The 21,551-nt window shown below is 42.9% G+C and overlaps 2 protein-coding genes across 2 annotated transcripts; one reads left to right on the forward strand and one right to left on the reverse strand.

The window, feature by feature from the left end:
- Window positions 1-388: 388 nt before the first annotated feature.
- Window positions 389-3,918, reverse strand: LOC126726070 (ras-related protein RABA1f). Its single transcript, XM_050431192.1, has 2 exons — window positions 3,499-3,918; window positions 389-1,148 (listed from the first exon to the last, which is right to left on the reverse strand). The coding sequence occupies exons 1-2, from the start codon at window positions 3,717-3,719 to the stop codon at window positions 716-718; spliced, it is 654 nt and encodes a 217-aa protein (XP_050287149.1). The 5' UTR covers window positions 3,720-3,918; the 3' UTR covers window positions 389-715.
- Window positions 3,919-17,271: 13,353 nt separating this feature from the next.
- Window positions 17,272-17,727, forward strand: LOC126728232 (uncharacterized). Its single transcript, XM_050434094.1, has one exon. The coding sequence runs from the start codon at window positions 17,272-17,274 to the stop codon at window positions 17,725-17,727; it is 456 nt and encodes a 151-aa protein (XP_050290051.1).
- The last annotated feature ends 3,824 nt before the right edge of the window (window positions 17,728-21,551 follow it).

A 21,551-nucleotide genomic window follows, 5' to 3' on the forward strand; every position in this document is an offset into this window, starting at 1 on the left:
CATCAATACATCATCCCCTCTCATTGACTAGAGAAAAATTTGAGGGAGAAGAGCTAAAATTGTACGTCTCTATGACTATGAGGTTGAAATGGTAATTGTCTAAGACCCAAATTTTGTCCGTATACCCTCTGCTGGCTGCTTGAAGCAAATTGCAAGTGGTTCTGGGGGGTCTGCCAGGATAAAATCTAATCCGACAGTCCACAATAAATTATAATAGGTCACAACATCATCACCATCATCATGAATTAAAAAACCTTAACAAAAATACGTAGTATGGACAGTTGAGACAATGCACTACTTTTTTGGTCTCTACCAAACATATTAGCCGGGTCAAAATCTAATAACAGCAATCAAACGTTTACACATACATGTCTAAAAAGACATAAAATAAAGGAAAAAATGATCATTTTCACTTTCCATTCAACCACCAGTCTTTGAACTTTTATAGCCCAAAACGATCAAACTTGATAAAAAACTGAAGCAGCTGAGTAATTTTAGTAATACAAAAAGGGTAAAGTGGGGACGCAGGTACTTTAAATTCAATCATAGAAAAGAACAGGCACATATCTTTTGGATCCTAAAATTTTCAGCTAAGGTAGACAAGTTCACACTGTAAATATTCTATAGAAATCACTTTTCATTCAGTTGCTGATCTCTACAAAGATATGAACATGGGATAGAATTTCAAAGAGAATGTATTTTAAACTCTCCATGCTCAAGTAGAGCAACATCCAACTTTCTTCACAGCTGATACATCATCCTTGGTTCCAACATTGATTGTTTCTCCTTTGGGTACGGCTGCTGGGTCATCCCCAACCTCCAGGGCCTTCCTGCTTACAACATGATAAATTTGGGTCAACACTTCTGTGAAGGCATTCTCAACATTCATGGACTCAAGGGCAGATGTTTCCATGAAAAAGGTGTTCTCTCGTTCAGCAAATGCTTTGGCATCTTCAGTGGCAACTGCTCGCAGGTGCCGCAGGTCTGCTTTGTTTCCTACAAGCATGATCACAATGTTGGCATCTGTGTGATCCCGAAGCTCCTTCAGCCATCTCTCCACATTTTCAAATGTAACATGGCGGGTAACATCATAGACTAGTAAGGCACCAACAGCACCTCGATAATAGGCACTTGTGATTGCACGATACCTATAGAAAAGAAAACATGAAATAAGATTGAATATAACGAAGCATTATGATCCAATCAACTAATTATAGCATGATGCAACCATGTTGATGTGGGACTCGGAAGAAGATGTTGCTGCTAGATTTAAGTTGTATTAGGAGCATTTTAATAGAAGATTCTGTATTTCTTATCTTTTGAAGTTATGCAGATTTCAAGAATGAACTATGGGCAATGTTTTGCTCCCATATTGGCTGGGTTGTGGTTTAGATGATATCCACTTGATTGTAGGGTTTCATCAAGCCCATAAAAAGGCATTACTATTAAAAAAAGGACACTTTCTCCAGATGAAGGAAAATTTATACTAACTTGAGAACTTTTCTCTTCCTTACCTTTATCTATTTTTGTATCCCCCTATTCTTTCATTTTGAAGACCATAGCATGGATACATCACAGCAATATTGTCACATAATAATAAAGTGCTGAACAAGAAAAAAAAAAAGTTTCATAGTGGTACAAGTCATTCTGAAGCTAGTCACAATGGACAATGACTACGTAGGTTTTAACAGCATATAAATCCAAGCAAGAGAGCTAATTAGATTAAAGGGGAAAAGAAGAGTGTAGGTGGTGATGGGTTGGAATTTGAACAATGTTGCTAATGTCTTGGACAAAAGAAGTACCTTAACTGGTATGAAGAGTCATAATCAAAATCATATTTACCATGATGCACAACTATAAAGAGGCATAAAGAAAAAAGATGCACTTTCCCAATATCAAATTTCTAACCATTACAAAGAATCTTGGTGGAAGGGGGAAGCAGATAGTAGTTAGTTTGAAGAAACGTAAAGAGGTCTTTGAATTAAAGTTGCACATGCAGCCAAAGCTAATTAGGGGAAAAAAGAGAAAAAAAAAAGGGGGTTTGGGGGGGGGGGGGGGTGTTGGGGTGGGGACTACAAATATGAGTTCATTTAGAGCTGCATGCCATTAATAGTTTAATAACTAACTGGTTGGAAATAGTTTGATACAATTCCCAAGATAGACAATTTTCCAGAAAGTGACATTAATTTTAGCTTAGGTGATAGGTTAGTCCCTTTAAGTATTCAACTGCGCCAACTATTATATCATAAGATAATTTAGGATTTGCTTTATAATTATGTTAAAGACTTGATATATTATCCTTTTTATATTACTCTCCTCACTTTTTATCTGGGAGGAAATGCCCATTCAGCCTTGGCTGTATTTTTTTCCCATGATTCTTTTACTCAAAGGATCTGTTTAAAAGTATTACCAACAATGCAATGTTCAGAAATGAATGATTGGTGATGATCTAACAACAGAATGCATGACATATTAAAACAGAGATGTGCTCACAACAACCACCTAGTGATTTGCAGACACAAAACCACCTTTGTGCAGCGTTCCTTAAGAAATCTAAAAAACGTGTCATTTATCCATGAAAGCAAAACAGCAACACCACCAAAGCACGCCTATTCAACTAACTACATTGTAAAGATCATCATGCATTCAACTGATATGAAAAAGAAATCTATGCAACAGTGCCACCAATTACATATAATCTCAAAGGGCAAAGCTTAAGTATAGTTCTTTAGCTCTAGTACATTAAGTTACCTAATTATATTCAAACACATGGTTGAATTGACCAATGAAGCACAAACAACCTTATCTAAATCTATGCAACAAAGTCACCAATTACATATAATCTCAAGGGGCAAAGCTTAAGTATAGTTCTTTAGGTCTAGTACATTAAGTTCCCTAATTATATTCAAACAAATGGTAGCATTGAAAACTGAAGCACAAACAACCTTATCTTTTTCTAAGGACAATTAAACACAATGAAGCTATGTGTTTGAATTTAGTTGGGAAGCAAAATGTACTGCACCTAACAAGCTGTACCTAGTTTAACCCTAATCTCAAATATAGCACTGAAAACCTATTTCAATCACAAATAAAATATTCAATTCCCAATTAAAAAAAAAAAAAAAAAAAAAACCCTAATGAATTTCTCATTTGTCTTCTAAAGGCTCCATTTCGGTTTCCATATAGAAAATCCGAAGTCCAGCACAAGTATTTAGTTTAGTTAAGTAAAAATTTTTCTTTTTCCTAACAAACCCAATTGCCATTTCTTTTCTTCCCTTCAATTTTCTCCACAACCAAACAAAATCTCAATAGAAGAAAAGTACAACACGCATAAAACCCATATAACCACATGTAACAAATGACAATCAAAAGCAAAAAAAAATTCAAGATCTACGAAGAACCCAAAATTGAAGACCAAGTGCAATTTAAAGATCCAAACTTAAAAACAAAGAAAGTAAAATCAGGTAAGATTGAGAGAAATATGAAATGGGTGAGAACCTTTCTTGGCCAGCAGTGTCCCAAATCTGAGCCTTGACAACCTTTTCATCGACACGAATACTTCTGGTGGCGAACTCGACCCCAATGGTGGACTTGGATTCAAGGCTAAACTCGTTCTTCGTGAACCTCGACAACAGGTTCGATTTGCCGACACCGGAGTCCCCGATCAGCACCACCTTAAACAAGTAATCGTAATCATCATCTGCTCTGTAAGCCCCCATTTCATACACAACTCTCTCTCTCTCTCTCTGTTTGGTATACAAAGAAAATATGAGAGACAATTGTTGAAAAGTAGTATAGTATTATTATTTTAAGAAATGGGTTTTTTATTTACTTTTTGTTTCGAAGAGAAGTATATTGTTGCTTTTGTGTTTGTGTTATAGATTTGTGGGCTGCGCAGTGCGAGCTGGAAATATGGAGTTTATTATTGGTTGTTCAAAGATAATATTGTTGTTATAATGGCGATTGTGATGGTAGTGGACTGCACGGTAATTAAACTAACTCTTTTTTTTTTTTTTTTTTAACCTAGAATGTGAAATTTCTGATTAGTTTGGCCTAGGGCTGTCCACCATAATCTATAACCCGACCCACTCCGTCCAAGCCGAACTCGAAAACTAGCCAACCTGACATCAGTGATGATTAATGGTGAGTAAGGCTGGCCCTAAATATTTTGGGAGCTTAGACGAATAGTTAAAACAGGTCCTTTTTTTTATTTTTTTATATTTATATGTTAATAAAATTAATATTTTTATATCATAATACATTTTGATAAGGGAGCAGAAAATTAGTCTAACTCTGGTTCGTCCAAAGCTGTCGTCCAGATCCAATTGAGCAAGTTCGACTTGGAATCACCCCAGAAAAAGTAAAGGTGTTTATGGACAATAATACTACCCTTGATCAGTGAAGTCTCCCATGGACGATAGAGTCGTCCATGATGAAGGTCGTCCATGGACGACCTTCAGATGTCCATGGACGACCAAACAGTCCACCAGACGGATGACTATGCAACACTTAGAAGTTTTGACTCTCTGTAGCGGTTACTAAACCCGCAACTATCTCGACGAATCCATCAAATAAGTTAACTTCCATTAACGGTTACAATTTTAGTAGCCGTTGAGGAAGTTAACTCCGGACTTGTTGGCTTCCACAAATCCTGGGGAGGTTATTGGACAAATAACCGTCCCCAGGGTCCCTATATAAAGGACCGGTCTGAACCCGACAAAGGTAAGAATTTCTCTGAGACATTACTCCCAAATACTTGGAACTCCCTTTCTCTGCGAGACTAACTTCTTCATCGGAGAGGGTTTGGCCGGTGTTCTCCGGTCTCCTCTTTGACTGTTTGTTTCTTGTAGGCCTTCCAGCACTTCAGTAGCCCACCGAAGCCAGATCATCCACCTTACTGATTCGGAGCGATATCAGTTGGCGCCGTCTGTGGGAAAGATTGTTTTGCAACTTTCTTTTCTGCGACAAAAGGTTAGGATGGTCAGGACCAGGTCGAGGGCTACTAGCCCAGGCCGTCAAGAAAGAGAGGCGCTTCAAGTGATCCCCAACGCGATCGCCAATCTGCACCAGTCATGCAGACATCGTCTGTTCAACATATGCAATTTATGGCGGCTGCAATGGTGGAGTTGACTCGCCAAAACCAAGAGTTAAGAATGGAGATCAATCAGAGAAGACAGACACGTGAGGAACGTGAAGGACAAACACAAGGTCACGGCGATAGAGAAAATCCTGAGATTGGAAGTCAGTTAAGAGGCACCACTTCACGGACGGTACCACACTTGAAAGAGGAAATGGACCAAATGAAGAGAGTCATGGAGGAAATGAAAGAGAACATGAGGAGGATGAATCCTATAGAAGATTTGGTCCACAGAACCGACTCTCCCTTTACGGCTTCCATCAACGGTCATCCTCTACCATCAAAATTCAAACTGCCTTCCCTGGATTCGTACGACGAAACGCGTGACCCGTTTGACCACATTGCTACTTTCAAGACAACTACGCACCTTCAAGAGGTCCCTGATGAAATCATGTGTAGAGCCTTCCCTACCAACCTTAAAGGCCTGGCACGAGTTTGGTTCAGCAAAATACCTCCAAGGTCTGTAGGTTCTTTCGAAGAGTTAAGCAAACTTTTTGTTAACAACTTCATCGGGGGACAAAGACACAAGCGTTCTTCGTCCAGCTTGCTGACCATAGAGCAAGGGGAGAACGAAAGCCTGCGGTTATTCATCACTCACTTTAACAGAGAAGCCCTTAGTGTGGACGAGGTGGACGACAAGCTTCTACTGGCAGCCTTCTACAACGGGATTAATTCTGATTTATTTATCCACAAGCTGTATGAGAAGGAGCCTCAAACTATGGCTGAGCTCGTTCGTTCGGCTCAGAACTTCATGAATGCAGAAGATGCGATCATAGCCAAGAAGAGGAAAATAGCTGAAAGGATGGAAGCGCATCCAGCACGCCACTCAGAGCAAGGCCCTCATCCAAAGAAGGGACGGACGGAAGATAAGAAGGAACGAGATAACAGGAAGACGGGTCCTTTGGGAAGAAGCCAGAACTATACGCCCCTGAATGCTCCATTCGATCAGGTGCTCATGCAAATCAAAGACAACCCTTCCCTAAAATGGCCAGAGAAGATGAAAGGAGATCCCAATAATCGCAATAAGAATAAATATTGTCACTTCCACAGGGACCATGGGCATGACACAGATGAATGTTATGACCTGAAGCAGCAGATTGAGAATCTTATTAGACAAGGAAAGCTGAGGCACTTCGTTGGAAGGGATCATAGAGATGAGAAGTTGAAAGGAAAAATGGAGGAATCGTCCCAGCCCCCACTAGGAGAGATAAGGATTATCGTTGGAGGAAACTCGATGGGGCAATCTTCCAAGTCAAATAAGACATATCTCAAAGTGGTGCAAAACGTCCAGCTCTCTAGACGATCACCAAGGACGAGATTAAGGGACGAGCCGGCCATTTCCTTCACCGACGAAGATGCAGAGAGGATCCATCACCCGCATGACGATGCGATTGTCATTACTTTGCTTGTTGCAGATTATACGACCAGGAGAGTGTTAGTTGACAATGGAAGCTCAGCAGACATATTGTACTACCCCGCCTTCCAACAGATGAGGCTTGGGCGGGATCAACTTCGTCCAGCTTGCTCACCACTGATAGGGTTCAGAGGAATGAAGGTACAGCCCGTAGGCACCATTACATTACCAGTAGTAGTAGGGTCATACCCGCAGCAGATAACTAGGAAAGTCAATTTCCTTGTGGTGGACTGTTCGTCTTCATACAATGCCATTATTGGAAGACCAATTCTGAACAGTTGGAAGGCGATAACATCTACCTACCATCTATCAGTCAAATTCCCTACGGAGTACGGGATAGGGCAAGCACAAAGAGATCAGTTGGCAGCTAGAGAATGCTACTTAGCCATGATGGCTCTGGATGAACAGGTGCAGACAATGAGCATCGAGGAAAGAAGGGTTATTGCAGAGCCCACAGAGGTATTGGAAGATGTTCTTTTGCAAGAAGATGATCCCGAGAAATTCACTAGAATTGGAACAGGTATGAAGGAGAAGGCAAGAAAAGACCTCATCCAGTTCCTGAGAAAGAGTATCGACGCTTTTGCATGGAGTCATGATGACATGCCAGGAATCGACCCAAGTGTGATCACTCATCGATTGAATGTGTACCCCTATTTTAAGCCTGTTCGTCAGAAGAAGAGAGTATTCGCTCCCGAGCGGGATAAGACGATCAAGGAAGAGGTTCAGAAACTGACCACGGCACAGTTTATTAAGGAAGTCTATTACCCAGATTGGTTAGCCAATGTGGTGATGGTGAAGAAAGCAAATGGAAAGTGGAGAATGTGCATAGATTTCACTGACTTGAACAAGGCATGTCCCAAGGATAGTTATCCTTTGCCACACATTGATCAATTGGTAGACTCTACGGCTGGCCATCAGTTGCTGAGCTTCATGGACGCCTTCTCAGGATATAATCAGATCAAGATGGATGAAGTTGATAAGGAAAAAACTTCCTTCATTACCAGCCAAGACTTGTTTTGCTACAAAGTGATGCCTTTCGGTTTGAAGAACGCAGGGGCAACTTATCAAAGGTTGGTAAATCACATGTTTCGTCCACAGATAGGATGGAATGTGGAGGTTTATGTCGACGACATGCTTGTGAAGAGCATAGACGAGGGAAGCCATCTAGACAACCTACAGGAAACCTTTGAAACACTTCGGCGATATAAGATGAAGTTGAACCCAAGTAAGTGTGCATTCGGAGTATCGTCGAGAAAGTTTCTGGGGTTCATGGTTTCAAAAAGAGGAATTGAGGCGAATCCAGACAAGATCCAAGCTATATTGGACATGGAGCCACCGAAGAGTATCAAGGAAGTTTAATCCCTCACAGGACGAGTTGCTGCTTTGAACAGATTTGTTTCGAAAGCCACAGACAAATGTTTACCTTTCTTCAAAGTCCTCAGGAAGGCATTTGAATGGACGGACGAATGTCAAAGGGCCTTCCAAGACCTGAAGGACTATCTCACTACTGCCCCATTATTAAGTCCGTCCGTGCAAGGAGAAGAACTGTACCTATACTTAGCAGTGTCCCCACACGCCGTAAGTTCAGCTTTAATCAGAGAAGAAGGGAAAGTACAAAAACCGGTGTACTACACTAGTCGAGCACTCAGAGGAGCAGAGGGAAGGTATTTGCTTATAGAGAAATTGGCTTTTGCACTGATAACAACTTCTAGGAAGTTAAGACATTACTTCCAAGTTCATGTCATCAATGTCATGACGAACCATTCGCTTAAGAAGGCAATGAACAAGCTGGAAGCCGCAGGACGGCTGATTCAATGGGCGGTGGAACTTAGTGAATTCGACATTCGGTACCAATCGAGAAATGCAATAAAAGCTCAAGCCCTAGCAGATTTCATCGCAGAGTTCACTCTGAGTCACGAAGATCTTGGGGAAGGAGAGTACAATAACAAATGGGTCATCCATGTGGATGGGTCGTCTACATTGTATGCTGGAGGAATAGGAGTTGTTTTGCAGTCGCCAGAAGGAGACAAATTAAAGTACAAGGCCCGTTTGCAATACCAGACTACTAACAATGAAGTGGAGTATGAAGCCCTTTTAAAGGGGTTGGAGTTGGCCAAGTCTGTAGAAGCCGACTCAATACTTGTCTTGGGAGACTCTCAATTGGTCATAGGCCAAGTAAATGGGACATACGAAACCAAGGAAGACAGAATGAAGAAATATCTAAGGAAGGTAGTACGCCTTGTAAAGAAATTCAAAAAAGCTGATTTTGTTCAAATCCCAAGGGAAGAGAATATGGAAGCAGATATTCTGGCGAAGGAAGCATCTGCGAATGAAGCGTTGGACGACCTTACTGAAGTACACTACATGCCAAGTATAGACCTTCCAGAAATGCTGCAGATAGAGGGTGACGGAAATTGGATGACCCCAATAGTGTCATACTTGAAGGATGGAAGGCTTCCAGAAGAGAAGGACGAAGCTAGGAAGCTCAGGGTCAAATCAGCCAGGTATGTACTTATGGATGAAGTGTTATACAAAAGAGGTTTTTCCCAGCCTCTCTTAAGATGTTTGGCTCCAGACGAGGCAAACTACATGTTGAGGGAGGTTCACGAAGGAGCATGCGAAAACCATTCGAGAGCCAGATCACTCATCCATAAAGTCATCCGTAGCGGATTCTATTGGCCAACCATCCAAGCTGATGCTAAAGCATATGTCAAAGTATGTGATCAATGTCAACGCTTCAGCAACATTCCTAGACAGCCAGCAGAATATCTCACGCCAATGATGGCCCCTTGGCCTTTCGCGCAATGGGGACTGGACATTTTAGGGCCCTTTCCGACTGGAACTCGGCAAATGAAGTTTCTAGTGGTAGGAATAGATAACTTCACAAAATGGGTGGAAACTGAACCCTTAGCAAAAATTACGCAGCAGAATGTCAAGAACTTCGTCTGGAAGAACATTGTATGCAGATTCGGGGTACCTAGAGTACTAGTGTCTGACAATGGACGACAGTTTGACAACACACCTTTCAGGGAATTTTGTGAACAGCTTGGAATGAAGAACCATTATTCCTCACCCTCCCACCCACAGGCCAATGGCCAGGCAGAAGTAACGAACCGATTCTTGTTGAAGATCATCAAGACTCGGCTCGAAGGGGCAAAGGGAGTATGGCCGGATGAGTTACCAGGTGTTTTATGGGCTTATAGAATGACAGCGAGAACTCCAACAGGGGAAACTCCTTTTAAACTAGCCTATGGAAGTGAGGCAGTTATACCGCAGAAGTACACATGACGAGCCACAGGGTGAGGAAGTATCAAGCTGAAGAAAATGAAGAACAGCTCCGTCTTAACCTTGACCTTATGGACGAGGTCAGGATGGATGCAGAATAGAGGACAGCGAGGTACAAAAATATCATGGCAAGGCAATATGACGCCATGGTGAAGCCTAGGCGTTTCAACATCGGGAATCTCGTCCTGAAGAGGGTTACCTTGGCAACAAGAAACCCGGCCCACAGGAAACTTGGGTCAAATTGGGAAGGACCTTATAGGGTTATCAACTGCAAGAGGCAAGGATCCTATTATTTGGAAGCTTTGGATGGGCGGAGGCTGGAACACCCTTGGAATGTTGAGCACCTAAGGAAATACCATCAATAAGTGCTGACTCTTGACAGAAGTGTCCTTGGATGAGATACCTGGACGAGCAGAAGTGTTTACTACTATTATGTGTTTTAAGTATTTTAATAATCCCCTAGAAAGTACAATAGTGTTTTCACTTTTGTGCTATTCATGGACGAGTTGGTTTGTATTTTTAATTCAATAAGGCACTAGCTCACGAGCGTGTGCCATGTCTGTGGACGAATGTTTACATAAGTTTGGATTTTCAAATATATATATATATATTGTGTTTTCAAGTATATTATTGGAATACTTTGTATGTTTATTCAGATTGATCCACAAAAAAGAAAGCTAAGCATGGACGAAATCCTTGGATGCAAGGATACATCGTCCATAAGCTTTCCTCCAAAGGAAAAATGAAACAAGGTACATCCGTCCAAAGCATGAGACGAGATGAAACCTAAGCTAAAAATGAAGCTAAGGTCCATCCGTCCAAAGCATAAGATGAGATGAAACCTAAGTTAAGGATATATTCGTCTAAAGCTCAAGACGAGATGAAATCCGAGAAGTGTCCGTCCGAGACACGGACGAGCAAAGACCTCAACTAGCTTAACAATCCATTGCATTGGACGAGAAATCGTTGGGAAGTCTAATCATCAAGGACGACAAAATGGTCGTCCATAATTTTGAATGACGAAAAAATCCAATAAAAAAGGAAGTCATTCATAGACGAGCTATACATAAGCTTAAAAGAATCAATTTACTCTATCTTGGTGATGTAATAAAAAATTCACCCCCATATTCAAGACGAGGCGAACTGAATTCCTGTGTGGACGAACCACATAGTCTTAAATGATATGGCTTATGAAAATAAAAATTTCATACATAAAGCTGGAAATGTATATGTTCAAACACAATGGAAGATGAAAATAGAAGTATTCATTTTTTCATGAAATTTAAAGAAGGGTGGACGACCCACGTCCAAAAACCCCTTAAGTTGTGAAAATGAAACTGTATATGAAACTCGTCCACAATCTTGGACGAGACAATTGTACTTATATGAACTGGAATAAAAAAAAAAAGAGAAAGAAGAAACAAAGCCCAAAACAACGGGCACTTCTAGATAAAAATAAAACAAATTTTCAAGGAAATTGCAAATCATTTGGGCAAACTAGCCTTGGGGTCGTCCTGAGTGACTTCAGTATTAGCGTTGTCCATTATGTTGACGTCCTCGGAACTCGTCTGCAACAAGGAACTCTCTGTAGCAAGGGGAGGCTTGAAGGAGTTGAAGTCCAAATCAGGATATGCCTCTTTAGCATCAGCACGGAAGTCTTCATAGCCAGCTGCATAATGACTGTCTAGACGATTCTTATACTCATCAGACTTCTTAAAGGCCGCAATAGCTTCTTCACGTGCTTTCTCCAAGGACGAGGTAAGCTCTGAAACTTGTCCTTCAAGATGGACGATGCGGGTATCCTTCTCTAAGTTGTCAGCCTTAAGCTCTTCCACCTCGTTCTTCAGCTTCGTCTCACTCCCTTGTAGACGATTAAAATCCTCGGTCAACCTAAGGACCTCCCCCTTCTTTAGCAGAACTTCATTGTTCATCTCCTTGGTTTTATCATTAGCCGTCTTAGCCTCTGCAGCGAGCTCCTTGGCTTGGCAGGTTGCTGTATAAAATTTTGACATAGCCTGCATATGGACGAGAGGGAGTTAGACATCCTGTTCAAATTAAAATTAAAAAAAAAAAAAAAAAGAAATTTCACAAGGACGAGAAAAAGACTTACCTTAAAAAGGTCATGGATGCCAGAACGTTCAAACTCCTTCACTGACATGTTATAGCACTCATTCACTTCACGATCAGTGACGATTCCTTTGAACGTCCTCCATGCATAACCCTCGTCCAGAACTAGATTGGAAGGACGATCAGAGGTCTCCGACGAGCTGGGCTTGTGTGAAACCTTGGGTGGAGGGGGAGGATCGCTCTGGACGGGATGGACTGTTTGGACGGGCTCCACATCCACCAAAGGCTCGTCCAAGTTCATTGTTGGAGGTACAAACTTGGGGACCTTGGGAAGGGAAGTCTTAGCAGGCTTTTGCTTCTTAGGGCCTCGACGGCTTGGGAGGTCGTCCAAGTCAACAGTACTAGATATTGATTTAGACTTCCTCTTCCCAGCCTGGATGGAAGCCACTTGGACAGACGGAGGTGCAACAACATTCTCGTCCCCACTAGTCACAGCCTTCTCCTTGTTTTCCCTCATTGTAGTTATTCCTGCAACGAGGAAAGCCAATTAAAAAAAAAAAAGAAAGAAAAAAGGAAAGAGAAAGGTAAGTGAAGTGAAGTGGACAATACTTACTTCAATGAGTAGTCTCCTCGTGGCTAAGATTCTCTGCAGTAGGCACTGGGCCAAGTCCCCAAGCTGCTAGACGACTGAGAGTAACCAAATCGTGGAAAGTCCTCCCAGGGAAGGCACGAACCACGTCTATCTGGTCCAGGTAAAATTTGTCCAAGCGTGGACGAGCAATAGCTGCATCAACAAAGAAAAAGAGTTAGACGACTGAAAGATGAAAAAAAAGTAAGGAGAAAGGAAATAAAATGGAAAGAAAACATATCCTCAAGACGAAGACGACCTAGAGGGCTGGTAAAAGGTGGGAAGGGGGGATTACCCACATCAGCTGGGTCCCCAGCTCAATTTCCAGAAATAATAAAAAACTCTTTTTTCCAAAGCCGGTTAGACGAGCTACAGCCCTTAATTAAACTGTAATAAGAGCCCCTGGACGAGAACTGGTAAAAACCAGCAGATTTCTTTATCTCCGAGGGCTTATAACAGTAAATGAACTCGTCCACTGTTATTGGATGGTTCCCTTCCAATGCCTCACGCCATAACACTTGCATGGCAACTATTGTCCTCCAACCATTGGGGTTGAGCTGGTTAGGTCCAATACCCAACCTTTGGAAGAGGTCTCTACAGAAGGAATTTAGAGGAAACCTAAGGCCAGCTAAAAGGTAAGAAGTATATACCCCTAAACCAGAGGAAGGAGAACAACACCATTCTCTAGCCTTGGGTAGACGAGGGTTAAGTTCTTTAGGAATTTGGTATCTATCTACAAGAGTTTTTAACTTGGCAGCGTCTAAGGTGGATGCTACCTCTGGGGCACAACTATAAATTACGTCCTCCTTGTCCTCTTCCTCGTCTTGAAGAGGGCTAGATGGCTGTCTGGACGAGCTCGCCCCAGATCCAGAGGCCATCCTACGTTGTAGTTCCTGGAATTCCTGCAAGGGAATGCCAGGAACCCCAGATGAGTAATGCTCGTCTGAGGAATCACTACAGGACGAGCTATCTACACTATCCTCACTACCCTCACTCCTAGAAGAAACGTCCTGATACTCGTCTATCTCCCTCTCTATACTACTAGACGAAGACATATTTAAGATGAAAACCTAAAAAGAAAGAAGAAATACCTGATAGGACTAGGACGAGGGCTAGACGAGGCTCTTGGACGAGATGGTAGAGGGGAAAATGAGAGGAAAGTAAAGGGCATGAATGAGAATGTACTATTTATAGGCCCCAGCAGCCAGGTCACTGAAGCGACGTTCGCCATTCAACAATTGACACACGACGATTCCTTGGGGAAATGGATTCGACACGACTGGCCAACCAACGGCCTTGCGACACGTGGCTCACAAAAAGCAAAATTTTATTAAAATCACAACAATATCCTGGACGACCCTTTGAACAAAGGGGCAACTGATAGGGGAGCAGAAAATTAGTCTAACTCTGGTTCATCCAAGGCTGCCGTCCAGATCCAATTGAGCAAGTTCGACCTGGAATCACCCCAGAAAAAGTAAAGGTGTTTATGGACAATAATACTACCCTTGATCAGTGAAGTCTCCCATGGACGATAGAGTCATCCATGATGAAGGTCATCCATGGACGACCTTCAGATGTCCATGGATGACCAAACAGTCCACCAGACGGACAACTACGCAACACTTAGAAGTTTTGACTCTCTGTAGCGGTTACTAAACCCGCAACTATCTCGACGAATCCATCAAATAAGTTAACTTCCGTTAACGGTTACAATTTTAGTAGCCGTTGAGGAAGTTAACTCCGGACTCGTTGGCTTCCACAAATCCTGGGGAGGTTATTGGACAAATAACCCTCCCCAGGGTCCCTATATAAAGGACTGGTCTGAACCCGACAAAGGTAAGAATTTCTCTGAGACATTACTCCCAAATACTTGGAACTCCCTTTCTCTGCGAGACTAACTTCTTCATCGGAGAGGGTTTGGCCGATGTTCTCCGGTCTCCTCTTCGACTGTTTGTTTCTTGTAGGCCTTCCAGCACTTCAGTAGCCCACCGAAGCCAGATCATCCACCTTACTGATTCAGAGCAATATCACATTTTATTTAAATTTTTTTTCTTGTCCTTGGAGATGCAAACTATCCAATTAAATTTTTGCATTCAAGTTTAACATCTCTTTTTTGAGATTCAAATTGGCTAATTTTTCTTTTTGTTTTTCCCTTTAGTTTTTTATTTTGATTTTTTATAATCCTTTAGTATTATTTTTTCTTTTGTTTTTTTGTTTTTTTTTGGTTTTTTTTCTTTTCAGTTGAAATCTTTTGTTGTAGTAATTCACAACTAGTCCAAAACGCAAGATTATAAAAAAAAAAAAAAAAAAAGCAAATCTTGTTAATAGCAATGTCAACCATAGCCCAAATTTAATAATACTGAAATCATGGTCTTTTCCGAATTTTGGTCAGATCCGGCCATATCCCTCTTCCCTGAATCTTACCGAGGACCAACTGACTCCAATCGATTACTAACTTGCCTGAACCGACTCCTGCTATGGGACGGCGGCAATTTTAGATGTTAGAGACCTGAAGTGGTCGGGTCGATTTCGGATTGGGCACAAACTCGACCTGTGAACAGCCCTAGTTTGGCTTATAAGTTCTTCTTTTCCCATACTCTTGGAATGGAAAATGAAGTGAGTGTATGTACCTTACTAATAATAATAGGGTAAAATTTATATACATTCCTTAGGTAGTCTACTTTCTATGTTATGTTTTCCCATTAAATCTAAACACATGACTGTTATTTTTAATGACAATTGTACGACCTTGTGATATCCGAACACATTTGGGCCTCGGGCTAGAACCTGACAATATGGCCTGTATTGCCCCTAGGCCCAAGCCTCAAGTCACCTTTAAGCCCATTGAACAAATGATCTTCATCAATTCGTACCACACTACACCTCCAAGATCCCATCCGGTGATCTGCTTCCCTAACAAGAAAGTGATTGCTGGGTTGTATTGTCTCTCGGTTGCTCGGCAATACCGAGAATTACCACTGTGGAGCATACTTACTAAAGTGGGAACCATTTCTAAAGCCACTCTCACCACATCCCACTCCCACCTAAGTACCCACCTACGGTTAACGATATTGGACCTCCTATTGCACTAACTCTAAAAGCAATCATAATCCCTCCACTAATGTTTGACTATATATATGAGAAGCTAAAGGAAGAGTGGGGGTTGTTGAAAGGTTCTGAGGGGAGCTTAGAACTGAGAGCAATAGAGCCATAAGAGTGAAGGGAAAAGAATACAAAGGTTTGAGAGTTGCTGCTGGGCCTCTAAGTAAGAATCACCCAGAGTAGGAAATCCAAAGCCCACATTACAAATAGATTGTGAGCCCAAGGTAGAGCCTGCCAGCTAGTCTCGTTTTGGGTGCGCACAATTGGCGTCGTCTGTGGGAATCTCCTACAAAGCTGTGGTTCAACCGAGACCCACGCCTGGGAAAATGTCTAATAGACATTCAGGGAGTCATGATGAAAGTGATTCGGTGGGGTCTTCTCGGGGGTCAACTTGGCAAGAGAGGAGACTTAAAACGCATGAGGATAGGGAGCGTGAACGAGAAAAGGAACAGCCTAGCCCTGGAAAGGGGTCATATCAAACGCACTGATATATCAGGTGCTTCGGGGCACAAGCAATTTGACGAGAGAGATAAGGAGTTGGAGCGGTTACACAGACTCTTGAGAGATTTAGAGTTAGAGGCGAGAGGTGGGCATCAGAGAAAGGACTGAGATGAATGAGAAAGAAGAGCTAGTGGTGGGGGAAATCGATGCAGGGTGGAGTCCAATTAGTCCGATTCTCGTCAACGCAGGGATCGTTCCCACTCCCGAGAGTCATGACGACACTAGGACCATTCCCATTCCTGATAGTCACATCGATGCAAGGACCGTTCCCATTCTCGAGAGTCGCGTCGAAACCGGGACCATTCGCGTTCATGCGAGTATGTCGACTAGGGATCAGACTCCTTAGAGGGGCGATAGCCCCACAATGCTACTACGGATGCTATGAGATGCGTCTTGCGCAGAGTCGTTCAATCTCCATTCTTGGACGATATTGAACGAGCCCCAATGCCGAGCAAATTCATGCAGCCACCATTTAACTCCTATAATGGGAAAACAAACTCGGTAGAGCACATCTATCATTATATCCACATGATGTCTCTACATACATGCAATGACGCGTTGATGTGTAAGGTATTTCCTTCAAGTCTCGACCCCACGACATTGAGATGGTTTAATGGGTTACAAAAAGGCTCCATTCACAGCTTTGCCGAGCTAATTCAGGAATTAGGTGCTCGATTTGTAATGTGCAGCTAGGTGCCACAGCCGGTGGACGCACTACTGTCTATGAAGATGAGGGTTAGTGAAACCCTTCGTGGTTATGCTAGTCGGTATTGGGAGCTTTACAATGAAATTGGTAGGGGCAACAAAAAGATTACAGTAAGCACTTTTAAGATGGGGCTGCCTGAGGACTCCGAACTACGGGAATCATTAACGAAGAGGCCTCCCAAGGATATGAGGCAACTCATGAGGCATATTAAAGAGTATAAATGCCTCGAGGATGATCAGCTATAGGGTAAGGGTAAGGCCTCGCTATTAAATCTTCCTTGGCAGGGTGTTTTTCCGCCAAGACCCCGGAAGGATTTGAGAATGTAGGAACCAGAGGCACAATTGGGGGAAGTGAACGTGGCATTCAAGGAGCTGATGCATAAGATCGTAGATCGGATTAAGAAAGAATCGTTCTTCAGATGGCCGAACAAGATGGGGGGAGACCCATCTCGGAGGAATCAGAACTTGTATTATACCTATCACAGAGATAAAGGGCATACAACCGAGCAGTGCCCAGTGTTGAAAGATCATTTAGGGCAGCTGGTGAAGGCAGGGTACTTGAAGGAGTTCGTGACGGATTCTGGGAACCGAGGTGCTGGGCAAGGTGCCTCATTGAGAGGAAATCCCCTCCCACCGTTGCTGGGAGTGATTGAAGTCATCCATGTTGCGCCAAAGAATTTGGCAGTGACTGGGAAGGGGGTGCTGACTGTCGCACCTGTAGAGAAATACTTAGACGAGCAACCTCTCGAAAAGAAAATGAGATTTGCTCGGGGACCTTTTGCTTTCGATGATAGCAATCTAGAAGGGACGATTAAGCCGCATGATGATGCATTGGTGGTGACGACTCGAATAAGTGGTTTCCTAGTAAAGAGGGTGATAATAGATTAGGGGAGTAGGGCTGACGTAATGTACCCCGACCTGTTTAAGGAGCTCGGGCTTAGAAGGGAGGACCTCTCAAAGTATGATACACCTTTGGTTGGGTTTGATGGCAAAATGGTTATTCCTCAGGGGCAAATCTCCTTTCCCATGAATATGGAAGGTAAGGAGGTAGGTGCAATGTTTATTGTGGTAAGCTCGTTTTCTTCTTATACAACGATTTTTGGAAGGCCGTGGATTCACGCAATGGGGGCTGTTCCATCCACCTTGCATGTGAATGTTAAATTTCCTACCGAGCAGGGCGCAGCTGTAGTCAGAGGAAGCCAACAAGTGGTGAGGCAATGCCTAGTTGCCGCAGTTGATAGGAAGAGTGAGCAAGCTAAGGAGAAGGAAATCGCTGAGGAGGCACCTTTATAGCAATTACAAGAGCCCCGAAAGGGAATGGGAGCTAGTTGTGCCGAGGAACCACTCAAAATTAAGATATTACTAGATGTTGATAGGTATTTCCAAATAGGAGTGAGTTTGAAGGACAAAGATAAGGTGGGAATATTGCTATTCCTTATTCAGAATGTAGACGTCTTCGCTTAGAGCCCGTATGAGGTGCCCGGGGTGGATCCTGAGCTCATAGTCCATAGTCTCAATATGGACCCATCGTTTCCTCCTAAGAAACAGAAGTCGAGAAGGTTAGCCAAGAAGCATGTTGAGAAAGTTAAGTTGGAGGTTAATAGGTTAAGAGAAGCTGGGGCGATAAGAGAGATTTTCTTTCCGGAATAGTTAGCCAACACGGTCATGGTGAAGAAGAAGAATGGTAAATGGAGGGTTTGTGTAGACTTCACAGATCTGAACCAAGCATGCCTAAAGGATCCGTTTCCTGTGCCAAAGATCGATCAGTTGGTAGACGCCACATACAGACACCCGAGGATGAGTTTCTTGGATGCCTTTTAGGGGTATCATTAGATTTCCATGGCAATCGAGGACCGAGAAAAGACAACATTCATTTCCTCAGAAGCCAATTATCACTATACTGTAATGCATTTTGGGCTAAAAAACGCCAGGGCCACTTACCAACAGATGATGACGAGAATGTTCCGAGATAAAATAGGGCGTATGGTTGAGGTGTACATCGATGACATGGTAGTAAAAAGCAAGCAAGAATTACAGCATGTGGAGGATCTCTAGGACGTGTTTGAAATACTCCGGCAACATAAGTTGCGCCTTAATGCGGAGAAGTGTCTTTTCGGGGTGGGGGTTGGTAAATTCCTAGCATATCTGATTACTAATCAGGGAATAGAGGTCAACCACGACCAGATTGAAGCCGTGAAACTTCTCAAGTCACCGAGCAATCCGAAAGAAATGCAGGTATTGACCAGGATGCTAGCTGCCCTCAACCGATTTATTTCCAAATTCGTTGACCGCTGCTGACCATTCTACCAACTTCTAAAGAAGTGGAAGGGATTCCAGTGAGGAATGTGAAAAAGCCTTCCAAGACTTAAAGGAGTATTTAATGCCGGCACCTATGTTGACAGCCCCGGAACCCAGGGAGGACTTGTTCATGTACCTCTTGGTGTTCGATCACGTTGTAAGTGCCGTCCTTCTGAGGGACTGAGGAATGCAGAAGCCCATATATTATATTAGCAAAACCTTGGTCGATGCTGAGGAGAGGTACCTGCCTATGGAAAAGTTAGTGTTGGCATTAATTTATGACACAAGAAAGCTGTCTCATTACTTTCAGGCTCATACAGTATACGTATTAACCAAATACCCTCTGCAATCATTGTTGAAAATATCTGACTTCACAGGACGGATAGCTAAATGGGGGACCAGGCTCGGAGCCTTTGACATAAGGTATAAGCCACGAAGTTCGGTGAAAGGGCAGGTGTTGGCCGATTTTGTGGTAGAATTTTCTCCTAGGAACAAAGGGGAAATGGTTTGCCATGTGGAAAGCCATCCATGGAGGATGTTTATGGACGGTGCATCAAGCGCCATGAGGGTTGGTGCTAGGATTGTCATAATTACTCCAGAAGGAATACAGTTGGAGCATTCTTTTAGATTGGGATTTAGAGCCTCTAATAACGAGGCAGAGTACGAGGCCTTACTTGCCAGGTTGAGGACCGTTCTAGGTATGGGTACTTGAGACGTAGAGATTCATTTAGATTCACGACTGGTGGTTAGCTAGGTACAAGGCAGTTTTGAAGCCCGAGATTTTCAAATGAGAGAATACTTATAGGTGGTGAAGCAAGTTATGGGTAAGTTCTGTATAGTAAAGGTGACCCAAGTGGCCTAAGGGCAAAACAGACACGCTGATTCTCTGGCTATGCTAGCTTTAGCAATGATTGAGGATGTTCCTCGGTTAATCAAATTGGAGCTCATAACGAAACCAAGCATTAGTACCACAATTGATGTCGATATCACCGGGGTTGGTGTTACAGTGATTTCAACAATCGAGTCATGATGGATGGACCCGATCATTGACTTCTTAGTTGAGGATCGTGTCCCAGATGACGAAAAAGAGGCTAACAAGGTTCGCCGAATAGCCTGTCAGTACCGGTTGTCGGTGGATAGGAAGCTATATCGGAGGTCCTTTAGAGGGCTATACCTTTTGTGCTTACACCCCAGGAAAGTAAATGGACTCTTGGCCGAGTTACGTGATGGGGTGTACGACAGTTATGTGGGGGGACACTCATTAGCTTACCGGGCAATGACTTAAGGATTTTGGTGGCCACAGATGTAGAAGGATGTGGTAGAATATGTACGTAAGTGTGAGTGGTGCCAAAAGCATGCTCCCTTGATCCACCAGCTAGCAGGGCATCTGAATCGGATTAGCAGCCTTTGGCCTTTTGCACAATGGGGGCTGGATATTATCGGCCCATTTCCCCGGGCGATGGGCAAACGAAGGTTTGTTCTTGTGGCTGTTGATTACTTCACCAAGTGGACAGAGGCAGAGGCGTTAGCCAACATTCGAAATGTGGATGTTGAGAAGTTCGTGTGGAAGAATATGGTCATTAGATTTGGGGTGCTAGACTCGCTTATATCTGACAATAGGTTGCAGTTTGACAGCAGGGACTTCTGTGAGTTTTGCAGTGATCTCGGCATCAAGAACAGATACTCTACCCTAGCCTATCCTCAAGGCAATGGATAGGCTGAAGCCATTAACAAGACAATTGTGAATGGGTTGAAGAAAAGATTGGACGGCGCGAAGTGTAAGTGGGCCGAGGAGTTGCCCAGTGTTTTATGGGCATACCGAACAACGCCTAGAAGATCTACAGTAGAAACTCTGTTTTCTTTAATGTACAGGACATAAGTTGTGATACCGGCCGGAGTAAATCTATGTAGTGCACGGGTCGAAGAATTTAATCTTGCCTAAAATGAGGGAATGATGGTGGAGCGTCTGGATTTGCTGGAGGAATACCGAGAAGCGGCAATCATATAGCTTGCTGAGTATTAGCAGGAGCTAGCTTGTCGTTACAACCGGGATGTGAAGACAAGGGAATTCGGTGCTGAGGACTTGGTGCTACAGAAAGCAGTAGGGAACATGCGAGATACAAATGCTGGAAAACTGGCCCATACTTGGGAAGGGCCTTATAGAATCACTGCTATCGCGGGCGCGGAATCGTACTACTTGGAGGACCTAGACGAGAGGCCACTTCCTCGACTGTGGAATGTCCATAACTTGAAGAAGTTTTATCATTAATCATTTGTACACAGGAATGTAGATTTAGTGTAATCTTGTACATATGCTTTAACTAATATGAAGTTGATATTTATCCACATAGGTGCATTTAATTCCATTACCGTTAATTCATCTAGAGGCGCTGTTGGTCAGTAAATATAAAGAG

Source organism: Quercus robur, chromosome 5 (assembly GCF_932294415.1).
Source record: "Quercus robur chromosome 5, dhQueRobu3.1, whole genome shotgun sequence".
Classification (NCBI taxonomy): domain Eukaryota; kingdom Viridiplantae; phylum Streptophyta; class Magnoliopsida; order Fagales; family Fagaceae; genus Quercus; species Quercus robur.